Source organism: Engraulis encrasicolus, chromosome 8 (assembly GCF_034702125.1).
Source record: "Engraulis encrasicolus isolate BLACKSEA-1 chromosome 8, IST_EnEncr_1.0, whole genome shotgun sequence".
NCBI lineage: Eukaryota > Metazoa > Chordata > Actinopteri > Clupeiformes > Engraulidae > Engraulis > Engraulis encrasicolus.
This window is the reverse complement of record NC_085864.1, coordinates 7,390,168-7,411,870: the sequence shown is the minus strand read 5'-3', so window position 1 is coordinate 7,411,870 and position 21,703 is coordinate 7,390,168. Positions and strand designations below refer to the sequence as shown.

The 21,703-nt window shown below is 44.0% G+C and overlaps 1 protein-coding gene across 1 annotated transcript in view; it reads left to right on the top strand.

Annotated features, from left to right (window-relative positions):
- The window catches only part of LOC134454771 (uncharacterized), a 28,423-nt gene extending 10,518 nt beyond the window's left edge, over window positions 1–17,905 (top strand). Inside the window, exons 5-15 of the mRNA XM_063205931.1 lie at window positions 948–1,065; window positions 3,809–3,946; window positions 6,432–6,576; window positions 7,658–7,719; window positions 8,738–8,753; window positions 11,503–11,665; window positions 12,412–12,560; window positions 13,089–13,446; window positions 15,278–15,331; window positions 15,466–15,702; window positions 16,520–17,905. Coding sequence (XP_063062001.1) covers window positions 948–1,065; window positions 3,809–3,946; window positions 6,432–6,576; window positions 7,658–7,719; window positions 8,738–8,753; window positions 11,503–11,665; window positions 12,412–12,560; window positions 13,089–13,446; window positions 15,278–15,331; window positions 15,466–15,702; window positions 16,520–16,821 — 1,742 coding nt within the window. The 3' untranslated portion in view covers window positions 16,822–17,905. The remainder of the gene's footprint in view (window positions 1–947; window positions 1,066–3,808; window positions 3,947–6,431; window positions 6,577–7,657; window positions 7,720–8,737; window positions 8,754–11,502; window positions 11,666–12,411; window positions 12,561–13,088; window positions 13,447–15,277; window positions 15,332–15,465; window positions 15,703–16,519) is intronic.
- Window positions 17,906–21,703: the final 3,798 nt, after the last annotated feature.

The following is a 21,703-nucleotide window of genomic DNA, read 5'->3' as shown; positions in this document are numbered from 1 at the left end:
GCAATTATATACTGTATGCCCAGGAAATGAGAGTCAGTGATCAAATCAAATCAAAATATAAGTGGGCAGAGAGAGAGAGAGAGAGAGAGAGAGAGAGAGAGAGAGAGAGAGAGAGAGAGAGAGAGAGAGAGAGAGAATGTGTGTGTGTGTGTGTGTGTGTGTGTGTGTGTGTGTGTGTGTGTGTGTGTGTGTGTGTGTGTGTGTGTGTGTGTGTGTGTGTGTGTGTGTGTGTGTGTGTGTGTGTGTATTCTCCGCGTACAACAGCCTTTGTATTGCCTCTGCAAACATAGGTAGAGGAAAGGCTGTGAGTCATATTAGTTGTGTTTTCCTAATAAAGCATTTAGCTATTATTCACACACACACACACACACACACACACACACACACACACACACACACACACACACACACACACACACACACACACACACACACACACACACACACACACACACACACACACACACACAAAAAGGTTGAGAACTACTGACCTTACCTCAGCTCTCGTGTCGTCCAGAGCAGCTGGACCATATAAAGGAAGGCATGGACCAGATCTCAGTGCCTGCGTGCGTGCGTGCGTGCGTGCGTGCGTGCGTGTGTGTGTTTGTATGTGTGTGTGCCTATGTCTCACATGTGAATGTACAGAGGAATATAGGAAATCATGGACAAGTTCTCATTGTTTTGTATTTCTGGGGGAAGCACTTTGTATTTGTGTTTCCTTTTTATGTGTCTGTCTGTCTTTGTCCGTGTCTGTGTCTGTGTCTTTGCCTGTCAATGCCTGTGTCTGTATCTGTATCTGTGTCTGTGTCTTTGTCTTTGTCTTTGTCTGTGTCTGTGTCTGTGTGCATGGGTCACGTGACGCGTATCTTTATGTGTTTAATCTCTCCCCTCCTACCCCACCACGCTGCTCTTCTCTTCCCGTTCCGTTCACTCGCTCGCTCGCTCAGAGCAACTGGACCGCATAGAGGAGGGCATGGACCAGATAAACCAGGACATGCGGGAGGCCGAGAGGAACCTGACAGACATGGCCAAGTGCTGCGGCCTCTGCATCTGGCCCTGCGCTAAGTAGGTCCGCCCATTCCCACTGCCCATCGCCACTACCGGTTGGGCCCTACACCTCTCAATCACCCCGGTCACCCAATCAAAGGCTATTTCTCAAAATCAAGTGTCCTGGCCTTGCTAGGACGAGTAACGCCCATTTTTCCAAGGTGTATCCGATTAGTAATCACACTTAGAACTAGTTATTGAATACTCTTTGGTGCAATCCGCGAAAAATGGGCATTGCTCGTCCTAACAAGGCTAGGACACTTCACTTTGAGAAGTACACATTTTGGGCCCTTCTCAAAACCTAGTGCAGTGTACGGACTCTACGGAACTCTACGGAATATCCAATCACTCTGCGGAACTCTACGGAATATCCAATTACTGGGTGTGACTAATAAAGAGTATCCAATCACTGGGCGTGACTAATTAGGCTGATACACTTCGAAGTGCACTGCACTTGGTTTTGAGATGGGCCCACTGTGTACTGTATGCCCATTCCTGTGCCTCGTGCTACACTCTGCACAGCTATGTCACTCCCAATTAGCCCCTACACCTGTCAATCATTCCGGATGGCCACTCATATGTGCAGGGGCCTGTACTTTGCTGCTGTGCTTCACAGATCCCGCCCCCGCGCTGTGACATAGAGTTGCTTTCATCATCACTGGCTTTGGTGTGTGTGATAAGAAGTGTGTTGAGGGGCATCAGAGGAGCTGTCAAAAGACTCAGGATGACTTTTTGTTTTCTTTATGTTGGCAGTTTTGTTTGTGTGTGTGTGTGTGTGTGTGTGTGTGTGTGTGTGTGTGTGTGTGTGTGTGTGTGTGTGTGTGTGCCTGTGTCAGTGTCTGTGTCTGTGTGTGTGTCTGTTTGTGTTTGTATGTCTGCGTCTGCGTGTGCGTGTGTGTCTGTGTCTCTGTGTGTGTCTGTTTGTGTGTTTGCTTGCCAGATTTTGGTTTCCACAGAGAGAGTTTATGGCACATCATAAAGTGCTGATTCTTTGTTTTGGTTTTTCTTTTGTGTGTGTGTGTGTGTGTGTGTGTGTGTGTGTGTGTGTGTGTGTGTGTGTGTGTGTGTGTGTGTGTGTGTGTGTGTGTGTGTGAGTGTGTGTGTGTGTGTGTGTGAATGTGTGTGTGTGTGTGTGAATGTGTGACAGACTGACTGTTATCTGTCTCATCCGTTGTCAGCTGTCTAGCTGTCTTGTCAGCTCTGCCATAATCTTTACCATCTCAACAGTTCTACTCTGACCAACAACACAGCTTCTGCTCACACATTGGATGGTTTTTGTGTTTGTGTTTTGTGTTAACAGTGTGGCCACAGTCCCGCTTTGTCGGGGTCTTCAGTTGCCCACTGGCGTTGTTTTGTCTTGGTTGAGTGTTGACACTGTTTTTGTGTTTTTGTCATTTTGTGTTTTCGTGTCATTTATTTATGGTGTGCGATGCTGCTGGTGGCAGTTAGATGCTCTGCTGATTGGTTGTGTAGTAGCGCTTTTGTGAACCTTTTTGTTGTTGTCTTTTTTTTCTTTTTGTTTGTTTGTGATTCCGTGACCCTACCCTGACTCCTCCTCCATAACTATCCTCCCAAATGGCCTTTCATCTTTCTTCCTCTCCTACTATCCATCCATTTCGCCTCCTCTTTTTTCTTCTTCTACTGTTTTTGTCTTTCTCTTTGTACCATTCACTAACTTCCTGATGTATTTTATTTCATCGTTCTTTGTCATATCTCTCTTTTCATTCCTTTCTGCATCTTTCTTTCACCTCCACATGCACACGTCTCTCTCTTTCTCCTCTATCCAATGTCTCTCACGTTCACATTCATCTTCCCCAACTCTATCCTTTTCCTTTTCGTTTCTTCCCTATCCTTTCTTCGCCTCTTGTCATCTCTGCCACATCTCTGCCACATTTGTGGTCTCCTTGCACTTTCATGCCCTCCCTCTCAAACCTTTCCATTTCCTTCTTTCCCTCCGACCACATTTGGTCTCCTCATACTTCAACCCCCCCCCATTCCCACACACACATGCACACGTACACCTGCCCCCCTCCCCCACTCCTGTGTCGTGGTGGTGTCCAGAGCAACTGGAGCGGATCGAGGAGGGCCTGGACCAAATCAACCAGGACATGGCTGAGGCCGAGAAGAACCTCAACGACCTGGGCAAATGCTGTGGCCTCTGCTCCTGTGAGAAGTATGTGTGTGTGGAGGTGTGTCAATGATGTGATGGCCCATCATAGTAAGACCCACACACAGAGGGATGGATGGATGGGGGCGGGTTAAGGAGTGCACCTGCATGTGTAACAGAACAAAATCCGCGGAAAAGTTTGGGAAACACTGAATTAACATACAGTACCTATTTGTATGGTTCCCTGAAGCTGGATGTATTCACTGTGTGCATGTCTGTGTGCTAGTAACGTATGCTGCAACTGCTCCTCTACTGACTGCAATGCCTTCACCAAGGCACTACACCCAAGTGGGACACATTATACACAATCACACAACCCGTTCAGATGTGTAGGCTCTCCTACATATAAGGCACGGGTGTCAAACTCAAGGCCTGAGGACCAAACTCAGGCCTCAGTGTCATTTTACTTGGCCAGTTTTTGGGTTAATATTGAATTTGGCCCGCAACTTAGTCCCAGAGCTTTTGATTCTGGCCTACTGTGAATTTGAGTTTGACACCCCTTCCATGAGGCAGATATGCCAATTTTGTAAAACCTCCATCACTAGTAAACATTTTGAGTGATTTGTTAATGAATGTGTTTATTGTGTTGTCCAGACTGAAGGACTTTGAGGCCAGCGGGGCGTATAAGAAGGTGTGGGGCAACAGCCAGGATGGAGTGGTGTCTAATCAGCCATCATCGCGTGTCGTCGACGACCGGGAACGAATGGTCATGAGTGGAGGTTACATACGGAGGTAAAAGAAACCTCTCTCATGCTCTCTCTCTCTCATAAGTCAATAATATTCCTTCAGGAAAATACATTGTACACATCTAGTAGAAAAGTAACTTAAGTTGTGTGTACAGTATGTCAAAAAGAACCAGAAGTTTAACCAATCAGTTTGAGAATGCAGGGAAGGAAGGACAGGTTGTCAGGAGGCGCAAGAAATGTGTATGGCAAGGGACTCTCAACTCCTGTCCCTGTACAATAAGAATACCGTAAAACATGAAGTAGCTGTACTAGGCAAAAATAAGCAACACCCAAAATAAGTTCTGTAAATAAGTATACACATTGATTTGCAAGACATTTGAAATACAGTTTGAACTGTCCAAATCATTGAGCATTTAAAAAGGTATATAGTAACACTGTGTTTTAAGAGTAATAGGCTGTAGTTTAAAGGTGCACCGTGTAATATTTTTTGCAGTTTCTTTCCAGAATTCATCCGGTCCATTCACAAATGTTACCTTTTTCACGAATACTGACCACCACCTCCGAATTCTAAGTATTCAATAGCCCAGTTTATACTGCGGGCCATTGGCCCAGGAACTTAAGCCCAGGAACTTAAGCCCAGCCCCTGTACCAGTTTATACTGCCTGGGCTAGGCCAGAACTGGGCCAAACCAAGAACTGTTGTCCAGGTAACAGGTCCTCCTCAACTGCCAGGGCCACCAGTTAGCCCTGGTGCTTACAGGTCATTTTTGAATGGGTTACCACGGCTACCATTCCATTTAGAATTTTCAGTTGGCCTGCAGTATAAACGCACCAGGAACTCTAGCCCTGGGCTTAAGTTCCCGGGCTTCAGTTCCTGGGCCTAAGTTCCTGGGCCAATGGCCCGCAGTATAAACTGGGCTATTATGACTGGGAAAATTGCACTTCTCCTACATGAAAAGATGGATCTTCTCTGTGTCCGCCATTTTGAATTTGCAGAAATAGACATTTTAGCTGTACTTTGGTCATGCTAGTCAACATTATTTTATTGCTTATTCATTAAAATATCAAATTTGAAAATAGGCAGCACAGTTTCAATGAGCAGCATAGTTGCAATACCAACTCTGGCCACCATCCTACCCAGTGCACCTTTAAGGTTGCAACTCAGCCGTCAGAGGACAGGAGTGCAGTGTACAGTCTAACACACATGGGCCCTTCCTCTAGCTGCATGGCGGATAAATTTAGTGGCCCGGCGGTGTGGTGTGGTGTGGTGGGGTGGTGTGTTGTCAGCGTAATCACCCGTGGAGAACACACACAGGCGGACTAATGAGCCGTGAGCCTTTAATTGTAGCTTTCAGGTAGCCACGGCGACTGAGCTGAGCTGAGCGGAGCTGATTGGAACGGCGTGGGCAGCCGTGATGTCAGTGCAGTTTAGTAGGTGTGGATGTTTGCGGACGGGGAACAGGAACAGGAACACGCCAGGCAGGACCAGTCTCATCCAGGGAGGACAGGTTAGCACTGAGCCAGACAGCAGTTAATGAGCCGGAGGGAATTGTTTTCCTCCCTATTCTAGAGTCTTACACAAGCATTCTCTGGTGCTCGTAGACCAAAGCAGAGATAGTGACTTCTCTTCTTGTATTCTCTCTAGCAGCCTCTACTGCATTATAAATGTATTGTTATTATACCAAGATGTTGATGATGACCATGTTAATGTCTTACTTCAGACTCTTGGTCATGAGGTGGAAGTTGTCTTATAATAATGTAGTCGGGGTCTTTCAGCAATGAGCAGCAGTGACTCTGAGCGCCAGTGATTCCAGCTGCCCTGTCTATAATCCCAGGGAGATATTTGTAACATTTTTGTACATCCTAGTAAGAACTGTACATTTTGTTAATGTTCAAACCACATGTGGTGATCGTTGTCAGGGGAGCTGGCAGGGTGGGACAAACAGGTCCGTTGTCCCAGGCACAGGGAGAGGGGGCCCAGAATTCGGCATCATTACTTTCTATGTATTGGGCTGCCCTTCAAATGACTTCGCCCCGGCAAATGTTGTCAGCGGCCCTGGCTGTAGTCCTCAAAGGTTTAATGGGGCGGAAGTAAAACTTCCATGCTGCTTCAAAACAATATTGTTGAACACACAGCAGGCAGAGTGCTTCAACTAAAATAAAACCTCGCATCACTTTAACAGAAGAGAACAAATAATGTTCATGAATGGTTTCAACTTTAATCTGTTGGATGAATTCATTATCGCAAAAGCAACATAAAGTAGTTGCTCATTGTGCTTTATCAACGATAGCTGATAGTTGATAGCTGATGAGTTTATATTAACGATAGCTAGCTGGATTCATGCAATGAAAACAGTACTGCCTGTCCTCTGTGTGTTTTTGCACAAACACGCACACACACACACACACACACACACACACACACACACACACACACACACACACACACACACACACACACACACACACACACACACACACACACACACACACCCATTCTGTCTGTTCTGTTCTGTATGTCCTGGTCTCCAGGGTGACAAATGATGCTCGGGAGGACGAGATGGAGGAGAACCTGGCTCAGGTGGGCAGTATCCTAGGCAACCTGCGGAGCATGGCGCTAGACATGGGCAACGAGATTGACACGCAGAACGTCCAGATCGAACGCACACAGCAGAAGGTGAGAGCTGCACTGCATTGTGGGGCAGGGGGAGTCTGGTCAGTGTGATCCAGGGTGATCGAAATGTTGCTTGTTTTAATTAAATGACGTTTATTTTTTAGAGCTTATGTGGCAGTGTGCAGAGCTACCTCCTTCAACTGTCTGACACTTTTGTCTAGCAACTGCAAAAAGTGTTTTTGGATGTACGCACTGCACCCAAAACAAGTCAGTGAGACAGCCAGGGAGACAAAAAAAAAAAAACAACCACCAAAAAGCTCCCATCAAAGTTCTCATTTTTTTTAATTCAAGGATTACAAGGATGTTTCTTTGTCACATTCATAGAAATGTTACTTGTATTAAAAGGTGTAATATTATATACTTATCTATTATATATACGTTGTATATATACGTTGTCTGTCTATTGTGCATTTTATAGTGATACTTTGGGCCATTCATAAACTTTTAGACTTCAGTGAAGCTTTCCAGCCTGCAGATTTCCAGTTTCTGTTTTTATTTGTTGTTTTTTATTATGCATCCTATTTAGTCTACTTGGATGTGGATGATTGAGACCTGACTTTTTAACTCGTAGGCAAGTAAGAACCATCACAGGCATCTTTAAATTGATAGAAGAAATTAATAGTATTGGTGTTATTGTAGAACTAACTGCTGGTCCAACGTATACAGATGGACTTCATATGTGTATTATTGTTTCACAGACATTTTAATGTACTGTATGTTGTCATGATTCCTGTGCTGTTCCAATGCTGTCAATTCATCAGTGTTATTGTAGAATTAACGCTGGCCCAGGGAAGTAATTCCAAGAACCTGGCTCAGTAGTAAACCAGGTTAAGTCAACTTTGAGGTAGTGGTAAATCATCTAATAGAAGAGCTGGGAGTCCTCATTTTCTGAACTAAATGACACCTGTTGGCTCGTTATTAGCAGGCTTAAAACTTCCTGAAGGTCGAGCCAGGTTTATCACTTCACCGTATTCCCGGACCCCCCCCATGTGTATTATTATTTCATGTACTTTTTTAATGTATCTGCACTGTAATGTTTGACAGACTGCTGTTAATCAATGCTTCGTGTGCTCTTCTCGTGCAGGCTGTTGTCAATGAATCACGTATCAATGAGGCCAATCAGCGCGCCCACAAGCTCATCAAGAAGTGACCACAGCCCTATGCACAACATGCCAAGACTCTGTTATGTGAGAGCATGCACGCACGCACACACACACACACACGTAGTCCATTTCAGACTACCTGAAACACCCAACCCCAAACACTCAAAGACCCTGATGAAGCAGTTTCTCTTCTGGTGGTGTTGATAAGATTAGAAACTTATTGAGAGGTCTATCTGTCGCCTACATACCCTTTTGAGCCTTTTTGAGCCTTTATTCAAAGAACAGACGGGAGTCAAGCAGCAAAGAGTGAATGGGGTAGGGTTGGGAAATGACCCAGGCTGGATTGGAACCTGGGTCGCCATGGGCATATAGCGCATATAAATGGCAAGGTGCATTTAGCACGCTGCACTTAAACAAAATATTTTGTTCTATTGATACTGTTTCATGCTGCTCTTGCTAGTCTAAAGACTATCTCACTGCAACAGACAACTCAGCAACTCAACAACGATCAGCAATTCATATTTGGACAGTATTGTAACATTCTGTGGCTTCTTGCTGAACGAGCAACACTCCCACGGTGTGGTGACGGGAGGAACTGAATCAGCCATGCCGTCTTTCTTTGTTTAGCTCAAAATGGACCCTCTATAGGTTTTGTGCTTTGTGATCTGTCATCTCTCTTCGTTGTGCTGTCTATGGAATTCTAGACTAGAGTCATCATGCTGTTTGAAGTGGATGCACACGAGATTCTGACGATAAAATCGTTGTTTCTTTTTTTACCCTTCACAGACAACAAGATTATCGTGTGCAGGGGAGGGAGACTGAGACTTGCTGTTTGTGTGCCGAATGTGAGCTGAACTAATAGCAATGGAAGACGACAATGACATCATCGCAAAAGCGAGAGCTCATTTGTCATCATACGCCTTCCTTGACAACCCCTCGTCTGTGTATCTGTGTTATCTGTCCCTCGGGTGTCTTTTATTGCTGCATAAGACAGGTCACATGACTTGGCTGAGGTTTTATAACCATTTGTACACAAGTACACAACTCTCATTGTTCATCAGCAGCAGCTGTGGGCAGGTGATATGTTGGCTTGGTTGCCTTATACAGGATGTACAACAAAAACAAGAATGGGGTGTGTGTGTTGATGGGGGGGCTCATATAATATAAGCCTTCATCCTTTTGTTTGTGCCACCTATACAAAATCCAAAATTGTTTTTTTTTTTCAAAAGTAACCACATTACTAAATTGTAACTACACTATTACACCACTTTATTCTTTAGTTCTTTATGTAAATAGGTTTGAGAAGCTGTCTGTAAAACATTAACCTACATTGTAAATGGCACATTGGGCTCGAAGCACATTGTAACACACTCATTAGTGAGTGGTTGCATCGGACTGGATTCGCGTGATTAAATATTGTCAATACATCCACTGAGTGGCCTACAGTTTGTGTTTGTGTGTACATTGAGTAGGCTAAAAATAGATGGTTATTTCTCGTTACTTAAATTCTTTGTTTTTATGTCATATTTATAGTAGCTATTCATATTTGTATTTTTGTTTTATTGTTGTGTGTTTCTTCCGCTGTCCTGTCATCTGGATTATGCCACTATGACTTGCCATATAGTTCTCCTCTGTCGAAGTACTTTTCTGCTGGAACCAGAAATGTCGCCTCTACTGCTTTTTTCCCCCCCTTGCACATCAACTCAATAAATTGTACTTGCAGAAACTGTGTGCGTGTGTGTTGAATCTACAGTATTTTGCACTGGGTCAGGAATATATACATAAGTGGCCATTCATATCTAATTAAGTTGGATATATGATAGTTTGTGATTTCTAAAGCTGAATTGCAATTAAATTTATTTATAGTAATATGTGCAGTTTATTGTAGCACGCCTAACCCACACATAGGCCCCTAAACTGGCTGAGATAGGCTTGAGAATGAAGATTTAATGACTACAAACTGTAGAGGTGACCTTTAGGCCTCTAGAAAGTTGATTTGCATGGTTCTGCAATTCAAGCAAATGTCTGAAGTTCGTAAAGAGAGCAGCGGCCCCTTGGGTATTGAGGGCGCGTTGCCAAAACGCTGCTCTACGACGATTTCGTAGTTTCTGCGTTGATGGGTGCGTAGCCGAGCCTGCGCAACGCAGGGGTTCCGAGCTCTACGAAGTTTCTCGAGCTGAACCGTAGGAACACCAACGACACACAGCGAATATTCGTGATTACATCGCGATTTGCACGTAAGTATTGCAAACACACAAACTCCAATCTCAAAGTTAAGTTCTCATCAGTAATAACCGCGTTGTTACCGAAGTGATATTTGACGCAATTGTCACGATTTTGGGTATGTTCCTTGGTTGCCGGCGACAAAGACATTTCGTGTAGGCTTTCGTTAGCGAGCTAACTCTATCGTTGCGACTCGCTGTTTATCGATGCACAATGCATACTACGCCGTATACAAGACAAATATTTGTCATAGTAGTGTTAAGTTGTGGAATTTCGCTGCTGTTTCGTCGCAAAGACTTTCCTTTACAGAGGTTAGCGTTGCGATTTCCGCCCTCGACACAAATCTACGATGGCGTAGGGTCGACTCTGTACCATCGCCTGCCTGCTGCCTGCACGTACATCAGTCAGCTGCTAGCTAGCTTCCAGACAGCACCGACAGCGCAACAAAGAACCAGGAAGCGAAAGCAATTAGCAGTAATGGTTAATTTAAAGACGAAGAGGCACAGTGAATCAAAATCTTCTCAATCCGATTGTGGAGAATCACCCATCTGTCTTTTTAAAAAGCAGCACCTGTGCATATGATAGGAATACACCACCCATGCCTTTCCGACCGTGACCAATGGCAAGATTACTCTGTTGTTTGTTTGCTCACATGTTGTAGCCGGTTTGAAGGAAGCGTCTAACAGCTGGATCCGGGTGTTAATTATGCTGTGTGCGAATCATCAATAACGATATGTCACCATGGTGTGACTGATTCATCTCCATCAAGCTTGTCGACATTTTGCGTCACAAAATACCCATTTCTTTACTGTAATAAACCCTCTTACATAAAATATGAGATAGTTACCATGTGGTAGGCTAATTACACCTCACATACACTAAAAGTAATGATTAATTGCGGTTCATTATGCATGCGTAAATGGAGGATTTAGAACACAAATAAACAACCACGCACATTTTCCACTCACATTTTGCCATGGACTTGACTCTTCAAAATCAGAAGGGCTGAAAACACAGGAGCACACTCAAAAAAGACAGAATTAATAAAAAGGTAGATGAGCTATTTGGCAGATACAGTGCTTTGAAGAATTATAATAGTGCACTCTGAGGTACTTACACTTTGTTCTGAAGGTATTGCACATGGAGAATGAGCAGTGTAAAGTTATATTGTATACTGTTGTGTGATACTGTAGTTGCACTGAGATGACAGCATCAATACTGGGAAGTTTTACTCAATTTCTCCGTCTAAGCAATGTGCCACATCAGTATTACCATGCTGTGGATGGGATTGCCATATGGCCAAATTATTATTTTATTTTTTGCAGATGAGAGACGAATGTCATTTTTCTCATTGTTCTTACTACTAAATTAATTAAACATCAGTAAAACTTATTTCAACATTCAAACATTTCAAAAGCTAACCTTTGAACATTGTGTGTGTGTGTGTGTGTGTGCGTGTGCGTGTGCGTGTGTGTGTGTGTGTGTGTGTGTGCGAGCGCGCGCGTGTCTGTGTGTCTGTGCTCCCTTTTTGCAGCAGAGGTGCTGAGCTCTGGTGTCAGTCCCCCCCCGCCTGTGTGGGTGTCGTCCTAAGGGCTCCAGGTAGTGGGCAACGGGAGTGGTCGTAATGTCCGGGGGGTACCCGTATGTGCGCGCAGGGAGGGGAGGCGCAGGAGGGGTGCGCTTCAAGAGGAGGAAGTCTCGCTTCTCCTTCGAGGAGGTGCAGCTCATGCTGAGTGAGGTCAAGAGACACAGACACATCCTCGTAGGTGAGGGTTCATGATGATACCACACATCTTCTACTAGAGTAAGATACATCAAGCCCATACTTTTCCAGGATCCATGTGGCGTCAGGTGAATGCCCCTTTAGGAGACCTCGTTAAGCGTGTTTAGGTTGAGAATAAATGGAGTTCCCTTAGCACTGCAGATGGCGGTAGCACACATCTTGTGCAGGCCGCCACCAAATGCTACAAAAAGAGAAGAAGAAGGAGGGGACAACGCCCCCCTTAGGAGAACGAACTTGAGCACACTCCTTTTCATTGGGTGGGCGCTGGGCAGAATTTGACTTATCTTACTCTACTAGACGATGTTTGATGATACCAAAGATTTTCAACCTCGTGTCACCAATGCGGCAAAGTGGGATCAAGTCTGGTCTCCTAAATGGACGTGACTCTCCATTGAACTCCATTCATTCTCCTAGTCTCCTGGTCTTCTTAAGGGGCATGGCTGGCATTTAACACTAACCTTGTGTCATAACAGTGTCGTAACGCAGCCATGGACGTGTCATAAACATTGTACGACTATTATCATTAAGTGACATTCGGTCATGGTGAAGACAGCCCAAGTAATGTCAACTTTCATGACCATAAAACATTGACATTGACATGATGTTTATGACTCAACCATGACACTATTTTGACACTGTTATTCTTACTGTCATGTCATGTGTATGACTCCAAATTGTAGGTGATCTTGAATTGTTTTGTGCCCTCTCTCTGTCGACCCTTCCCTGTAGGCAAGTTCAACTCGGGTGTGGCGTCGGACATCAAGAAGAGGACCTGGGCAGCCATCACAGCACGCATCAATGAGATCAGCGAGTGCCAGCGCGAGATCCTGGAGATCATCAAGAAGTGGTCCGACCTCAAGTGTGACACCAAGCGCAAGGTAAGGGGGGCGGCCCTGGCCAACAACAATAGCATAATGATCATAATCATAATAATAATCTTTTTTCGAGTAAGTGTAAATGTATTGCAATGTAATGTACCGTTAATCAGTACCCAGTACCTAAATAACTAAAAATTGCTTTGGATTGATAGTGTCAGGTTAGTGTAATGTAATGTAACCAGTGCTTTGCACCAACTATAAATAACTGCTCACCGCTTTGGACAAAAGTGTCAGCAAAGTGTCATGTAATGTAGTGGAATGTAGCAGTACCATGTACCTAAATAGTTGTAAGTCGATTTGGATAAAGGGTACAGCTAAGTGAGTAACTCTGCTACAAGGCATGAAATGGCAACATTCATGCTTTAACTGCAAGTGGTACATTAAATGGATGTTAATGTTGCCAAAAGCTATGTAAGAAAGTGGCCATCAGCAAAGTGTAATGTCATGTCATGTAAAGTCAAGGTGGATATCAGCTTTGTGTAATGCAATGTCATCAGCTAAGTGTAATATTGATCATATGATGTAAAGGTGGCTGCCATGCGTGCCTCGGGTGCCACCTCTGCCCGCATCGCCCGCGACCTCTCGCCCATCGAGTCCATGGTGCACCAGATCCTGCAGATGCCTGTCAACTACAGCACCGCGTCCACCGCAGCAGCGTTGGACGATGATGGGGACGAGGATTTTCCCATGATGCCCCCCATGCCACGGCGCCAGGCTGCCCCCACCACCACCACCAGGAGCCCCAGGAGGCTGCTGCCGGGGCCACCCCCACCCGCACCTGCGCCCGTGCTCGCGCTCGCGCCACCTGGCCCTCCTCAGCCTCCGCGCTCCAGCCCGCCCAGCACCAAGAACGAGTTGGGCCTGCCCACCGACATGATGTATACCCGTAAGTGCAGCATGAACCCCCGGACAATTTGCGCATTCTTGGCAGCCTCCAGGGCTAGTTTTTGAATTTGTATGTGTGTATGTGTATTTGAAAGCACTTTGAGTGAACTGTTAAGTTGTGATGTGCTATGTAAATGCATTTTTATTTAGGTATTTTGATTTGATTCATTGTAGAATTTTTATGCCAGTGATGAACGTTATGTGGTCGATACTACAGGAGGATATTTCAGAAAATGATTTTGGCTCGTACTATCGTGCAAAGCCATAGCTGTTATGTCTGTTGTTCTTGATTAACAGATAAGGCATGTTACAAATAAACTGTAATTTATTAACACTCATTAGATGTTATAAGTGTTAATACACTCGCCTCCAAAAGAGTTGTCGCCTACCCATCTGTTTGGAATAACAGCTAATAACCTGACTTTCAATTAATCACTTGGCTTCAGAAGTCACTCATATGAAAGCTACAACCCTCTCGAATGAAAATGAATGTACAAAAATAAATTTCATGCACCAAAGAAAGATTGACCCTTTAATGAACACAGAGTGCAGATTTTGACAAGACAAAAGTTTTGTCGCCTATCGAACATAATGTGAAAATGAGCAGATAAGTCACTTCAAAACACTTCAAATACGCAGATCGGGTGTCATACTTAATCACTGATTCACTCACACCTCTCCAGAAAATCAACTTTGGCCTTAGGTGTATGTTTAGGGTCATTGCAATCATGAAAAGCAACACAATGAAAATCAATGGAGTTCAATGAGAGATGGTGACATATTTGCTATTCGTAGAGCAATACATTTTTAACTTCATGATGTAATCAATGATAAAAGCCCTCACACACCAGCAGCATGCATGCAGCTCCACATAAGAGCTGTATCCCCTCCCATGTTTGACTTTAGGCACCATGTATTTTTCCAAATTCTTCACCTTTAACACCAAAGAAGTCTCTCCCACTGTCCTGTCTCAAAAAAGCCAGCCAAGAGTATGTCAGGCCTAATTCTGACAAAAATGAAGGCTAATGGGACTCATACTCTGAAGTCAAGATCCCAAGATCAACCATTTTAGAACTGATAGCATCAAAACTATATGGTGTTGGAGATGAAGAATATGAAAAAAGATAAATGGTGCATAAAGTGAACCATGGTACAGATACAGCTCTTATGAGGAGCTGCATGCATGCTGCAGGTGTTTGAGGGCTTTTATAATTGATTAAATCATGAAGTTAAACATGTATTGCTCTACGAATAGCGAATATGTCACCATCTCTCATTGAACTCCATTGATTTTCATTGTGTTGCTTTCCATGATTACAATGACCCTAAACATACACCTAAGGCCAAAGTTGATTTTCTGGAGAGGTGAGAGTGATTCAGTGATTAAGTATGACACCCAATCTGCGTATTTGAAGTGTTTTGAAGTGACTTATCTGCTCATTTTCACATTATGTTCGATAGGCGACAAAACTTTTGTCTTGTGAAAATCTGCCCTGTCTGTGTTCAATAAAGGGTCAATCTTTCGTTGGTGCATGAAATTTATTTTTGTACATACATTTTCATTCGGGAGGGTTGTAGCTTTCATATGAGTGACTTCTGAAGCCAAGTGATTAATTAAAAGTCAGGTTATTAGCTGTTATTCCAAACAGATGGATAGGCGACAACTCTTTTGGAGGCGAGTGTAGTCGCTGTGGTTGCGTAAACAACCAACTAACCTGAGATATACATTATCATGGGATGTGGAGTTTACTAAACATGCGCCAGTAAGTTTACACTACAATAGCTAGAGAGTTCGCACTAGAACATTTTTTTGAATCTGTCTCTGTGTGCAGGTAACTCCCCACACCCTCTGACTGACTTCCAGTTCGAGTCTCCAGACATGGAAGGTAATTTATAATCACCTTTTTCTGACAGTATAGTATTTTAGTTTGTGCCTTATTGTGTATTTAGCCCTCACTAAAAACAGTTTGAAACCCCTTATGTACGGTATGTTTGTGTGTGTTTGTGTGTGTGCTTGCAGATAGCCTGCTGAAGTATGACGACGGGCACATAGGCAGTGAGCGTAGCCACCCCTCCTCGTTCCTGGACCCGCCTCCTCCCCCAATGCCCCCGCCACCTCGCTCTGACACCTCCTCCTCCTCCCACCGAGGCTTCAATGGCTCCTCCATGAACTCCTCTTCCCCCGCACCTCCCCCTCCCCCCATCAGCTCCAGCATGCCCATGGCTTCCACCCAGGCAGGAGGCGCTGTTGGCTTAGGTAGGTGTATGTGGAGATGCAGATCTCATGTTGGGTTTCCTTCCATTATCCTACCTCCCGTCCTAGACCTGTGCTTGTGGCCTCGTTACTTCGCTAAAGCTAGGATCACACACGTCGCTGCTAGTTACTCGCTCAGCGAATGAAGTCAATAGAATGTCAATGTGTTCCAGCGAGACGAGCAGGCAAGTAGGCGAGTACTGTTCAAGCGATGCGATGTGGGCGGATCCCAAGTTGAAAATATTTTCACTTCGAGCGAGGCGAGTAAGCGAGTAACCAATTGGCATGCAGAGTTCGGTACTTCTCGCCTGTACATTGGCAATTCGTCGCGGGAACTTTCATCGAACGTTCCATGAGAGACTGGCGAGTAAGCGAGTAGGCGAGCAAGCGAGAAACCAGTAAACAGCAGCGATGTGTGTGTGTACGTAGCTTAACACATTCTGCAAGTTCATCTTGAGGCCACAAGCACAAGAGTGGACAGGAGTTAAGATAATGGAAAGAACCCTTCATGATTTTTATATCTCACAATAATCCCAACTAGAGAGTTGATTAAATGATATTGAAAATGATCCTATTGTTGGTAGTTCCCTTGTCTTGCTGTGCCTTGTGTAGAAGGATTTGTAGGAAGTGTTAACAACAAATAGTTATTATTAACAGTTATTTTTATTTTTGTTGTTTATCTAAAGGCGAAGGAGGTGCAGGAGGAGGAGGTGGCCCATAGGGCCTCCCTCAGCTGTACAAATAGAGTTATCTTTATTGTTATAAACAAACACAACTAAAATTGACCTTACCTTGTTTTGTCTTGATTTGCCTTGTCTAGAAGGAGGCGCAGGAGGAGGAGGAGGAGGCGGTAGCAGCAGTGGGCTCCTCGGGGAGCAGCTGGCCCAGAGCGCCTCCCTGAGCCTGCAGGAGCAGCAGGCGGCCACGGCCCTCATGGGCTCCATCTCGCGCTCGCTGGAGGTCATGTCCGAGTCGGTGCAGCAGCTGGTGGAGACGCAGCAGGCCTTTGCGCGCGACTCGCTGCAGATGCAGAGGGACGCGCTGCACGTGCTGCGGGATTTCACCAGCGGGGCGCTCGCACTGCTGCAGGACAAGCTCAACGGACGTCCGCTACTACAGTAGATCACCGTTTCCAGCAGAGATAGTAAGATGCTATCCTCCTCCTGTTTCCTCTTTGGTCTCCCCAAAATGGACGCCACAATACAGCTTAGTGAACGCCCACTCCCCCCCAGTTTCCCAGAATTCCTTTCATGTATCGTAGAACCTGACCAGCGGGGCGCTCGCGCTCTTGCAGGAAAAGCTCAATGGACGCCCGCTACCGCAGTAGAGCGAGTTTCCCATGGTGCACCGGTATGAAGGCGGGTGGTTTGCAGGTGAGCACTTCAGTTCCGAACATAGCGGGTGCGGGTGCGGGTGCGGGTGCGGGCACCGGCATCGTTCTGGTCAGCCAGAGTCTGCTCCTTCAGCATTTTACAGTTCTCTGCACATACTGTGGGCCTTCACCAGTGGAGCGCTTGTCATGTTGTGCAGGACAATATCAACGGCTGCTGCTGCTGCTGCAGAAGTCGACTTCCTAGTAGTTGTTAGAGTTTGTTACAGTGCACCTGTGGTCGCTCGCCCCCTCCTGAAGTGGTTTCCCAGACCGCAACTAGACACCTATGCAGGATTCGCTGATCGGATGCCAGCTCTGAATTCTCCATTCCCCCGAACTGCGCTGTCTTGAGTACTCAATTACGATCAGCTGATTCATAGCTGGTCAGATCTAATTTGTGGCAATTTTCATTTTGTGAACCTGGGAGTGACACCTAGAGTGGAGTTGGTGTTCCTGCCCGTTCCTGCAATACATAGCTCCCAAAACGTGCAGCGTGGCAATGGAGTGCCTGCTCCTTCCTTCCTTCTTGCCTCTGGACCAATGGTCAAATGGCCCCTGGTCCTTACTTCCTGCCTCTGGACCAATTGTCAAATGGCCCCTGGTCTTTACTTCCTGCCCCTAGTCCAATGGTCCCTTTATATCTACAAGTAAGGTGCTCCTGAACCCTGATGATTTCATACAGACATTTTGACAGTGGATGAAAATCTGCAATTTGTTTTTTTTTTCTTTAAAGAATAATCATGGTGATATCGAACACATCTGATTTGACTCAAAACACTGGAAGGCTCTGAGTGATTTTTGACCAGATTTGGTGATTTATTATTGTTATTTTTTTTTTTTAGAAAAAGCCAAATTGAGCCTTAAATGTTAGTAGACATTTTAGTAATTCATTATATTTATTTTTCCTTGTGTTCCATTGGTGTCAATACTCCATATACATTATTTATTTTGATTTCTGTGATATTGCTTCAAGTTAACAGCTCAACAGCCAATGCAGTCTTGTAAAGCACAGAGATCACATTGTGGAGATTTTGAACAAGGAGAAAACCCATGTATAGGGAGGGAAAGTAATCTCATCGCCCCCTGCTGGCAACGTTCCAACCCCCTCCAACAAATGAATGTTTTTTTTCTTTGAAAAATTACATCTCGGCCCTGACGACGAAGTAGAAGTAGTGGCAGTCATATTATGGGTATGTTGGCCCGTTTTATCGAATCAGGTGGTAAAATGTTCGTTTTTTCACTGATCTGAGCTGATTTTAATATTCTTTAAAAAGCTAATACAGAACTACACTGACTGGCATGTGTGGCTTGTTTACTCCATGTAATTAGCATAGCCAAATTAGCATAGCCAAACATGAGCCAGAGAGGTGGTTACTCGTCACCACAGAAGCCATCATATCTACTAGAGAATTTAAAACCATACCAAAATGATCGCGTGTATATATGTGTAATAAGAAGACAATGTGGAACTCATAGGATTACAAGAATGTGAAGATATGGAAGAACTTGCGTTCGTTCGCGTTCATTTGTTTCTCTGTGTTGTCAACGAGGCGCGAAGCACAGCATGCTGGGAGCTGTAGTCCGTTTCCGACCAGATTGGCACAATTTCTATTTTTCTTAAAAGGGCAAAAAATTACTTAAGATTTTCACAGGTAGTAGTTCATGCTATTGTGTACGCTGAAAAATGTGTCTGGTGTTATAGTTCCAAGTCATATCTTTGTGGGATTTTTTTAAAAACTTGTCTATGGGAGTTTCAATAGGATCACCCTGGTGTTTGGAACGTAACCGCTAGGATCGCTGTTTTCCACTTTCCCTCCCAATAGTAGGGCTGCACAGTTATGGAATTAATGAAAATCACAAGTATTTGGATCAAAATTGAAATCATGATTATTAAACAACTGTATTTTGTGCAGAATGTCATTGAAAATCACAAAACAAAAAATATAAGCAAGAATGTATTACACGTATTACAAGGGATGAACAGAAAACTGAATTCTAATAATTATGTAAAAGTCAATAGTATGAAGCTTACAGGTGGCCTACAGAATTTTGGTAAGAAATACCAGCCTCTGTATTGCGCCGTGTGCGACATGACCAACCATTGCGGCCCCGATTTGTAATCGTTGCAGCCAAAATCGTGATTTTTAAAATAAAATGTATAGTAATGATTTCAGAGAATAAACGAAAGTACAGATGATTTCCGGAAGTGTACATACTGTTGATATGATCATCTTATTGAAGGAACAGTATTGTTGGCCACCGATTATTTATACCATACGTCAAAAATGCATATTAGGGGGTTGGTGGTCATAGCTGGCCGCTGGTGGGTTAGACTTTAGGCCCTTATAAATCACACTGCTGAGAGATACTCAAACGAAATATTTTCAAATTATTTATAAATGGTCTAATTTACTAAATGATCTATGAGCACACGGATAAATATTTATGGATCTTACTGGCTCCTTGGGGCCTCTAGACTCCAGATGAGGATGAGCAGGAGAGAATGTGTATAAATGTAGCTGAATAGTGCACTGCACCCAAATCGTGACCTTGACCGACCTTCAGGAATCAAGTCAATTGATTATATTGAAAGAGACTAATAATGGAAAGACTGGAGGTGAGGTCACATTAATAAGCTTTAGGGACAGAGTCTGTATCCGAAATGTTGTCTCGTTCACTACAGAGAGCACTATCAATGAGGCAAAATGATGTAATTCACATCCTATGTAGTGCACGCGTGTGAAGTAAAGTCAACCTTTCAGACTCTTCCGTAGACTTGAGGTACTGTCAGACAGAAGGCACAGCAACACTTCGTAACAGGCCGCCGATTAGCCTTTTTCACCATGACGTCAGACAGGTTTCATTTTTTAAGCAAAACCATAGAAAACAGTGCGGTGGAAGTGAATGTTTCTGCGACCAGATGCTACTTTTCCAGCCCCAAATTCATCGAATCAAAGGTGTCTGACATCACGTGAAAAACATTAATTGGCGGCTCTGTCCAATTCATATGATTCCTGTTTCCTATGACATCACTTCCTGTTTCTCTGGGGCTATCCACAGCAATATAGTGGTTATCCGAAGAGTTTTAATCCATAGATGTAGTACACTAGATGTTGCGTTCAGACTTTTGGCACTACCAGCAAAGACGTTATTTTACATACCTGTCACCTTGAAGGTGATTTGTGTATTGTTGTCAATTGATGTTCGTTGAAACAGCGTTATCCCCTGTACAAAGATGTCGGCGGCCAAATTGAGCTATTCATTCCAATAGACAGGGGCAGTCGACTCGACATCTAGTGCTCTATGTCTATGGTTCTAATCATAGACATATACTCAGGTCTCTAAATTAACGTTTTTCATCACCAGCCGAAATGGCTAGTGGATGCTGATCTTACCAGCCAAACACACACTCACTAATGGGTCAAAGTGGCAACTAAGTTGGTCTTTTCCACCAAAGTGATTAACTGGTGTTAATTTAGAGTCATGCATATACTGTATATGTCTACTGGTTTCTAATGCATTACCCTTCCTGCTAATGTTCAATTGTTCCCTGTTTGCAATCCATGTACATAGAAATAATACTCTTGTACAGATCAGTGGTGAAATACAGTATGAGAACTAATTAACTCTCTGTGTTGAATTTTATTTGCAGTTTGACTGGGGACTGCTGTACACCCTAAAATTACTGTTTTAATCTGTTTGTGTCTTTTTTCTTTCCTGTTTTTTTGTTTTGTTATTATTATTTAATTCCAGAGATTGGTGATTGGCCTTTTTCTTAGCTTTTAATTACATAAACTTGAACTAACTTCTTTTCCATTCTTTTCTAACAGGACTTTTCATAAGAAAATGCTGTCATAATGATGACTGTGATTTCCGTGCAGGGTAAAGAATAAATGCCTTTTGTTCAATCACTCTGACTTTTGGTTTGATTGCTACAATACACTTCACTTTAACAATCCACATGTATTTTAACATGTTAGTTAACGCAGATGCGACCTCACGAAGTTGAGCGAAAATACACAAGGGTCTGCGTGAGAACCAGGCAAGGTTTTGTGTTTCAAAGTTTCAAAATGGCAGATTTAGTATGTGGAGAGATGATCCGCATATTTATGAATGAAAAGTGTACGTTTCTATATCATAATAAATTTGATGGTGGTTATATAAATATTCATGAAAAGCATTTGTGAATGGGTAGCTTAAATTCTGGAAATATGCTAAAAAAAAATGCACAATGGACCTTAAAAAATGAAAAGAAAACGTATATATTTTTCCAATCGTGCCAATCAATGTTTAATAAAGCCTTCAGAAATTAAATCAGCAGCAGTCTTTGTCTGCTTGAGCAGCTTAGTGTTGAGACACCACTCTGAATGGCAGGCAGGGCCTCAGGCCTCAGTCTCACCCCACCTGCACGCCTCTCAGAAACTAAGGCGCTGCACCTTTAAGGAACAGGTAACTGCAACTTTTTGTAATTTGATCGGTGTGGCGTTGAATTAATGATGGGGTCCGCTTCTGGGCTCACCGTTCCCTTCTGAGCTCTCTCCCTCTCTCTCTCCGACTCTCCTCCTCATCCACACCTCGGTAGCGGAAGCCACCGGACGCTTCATCAACAAAACAACAATTATACGACGACCC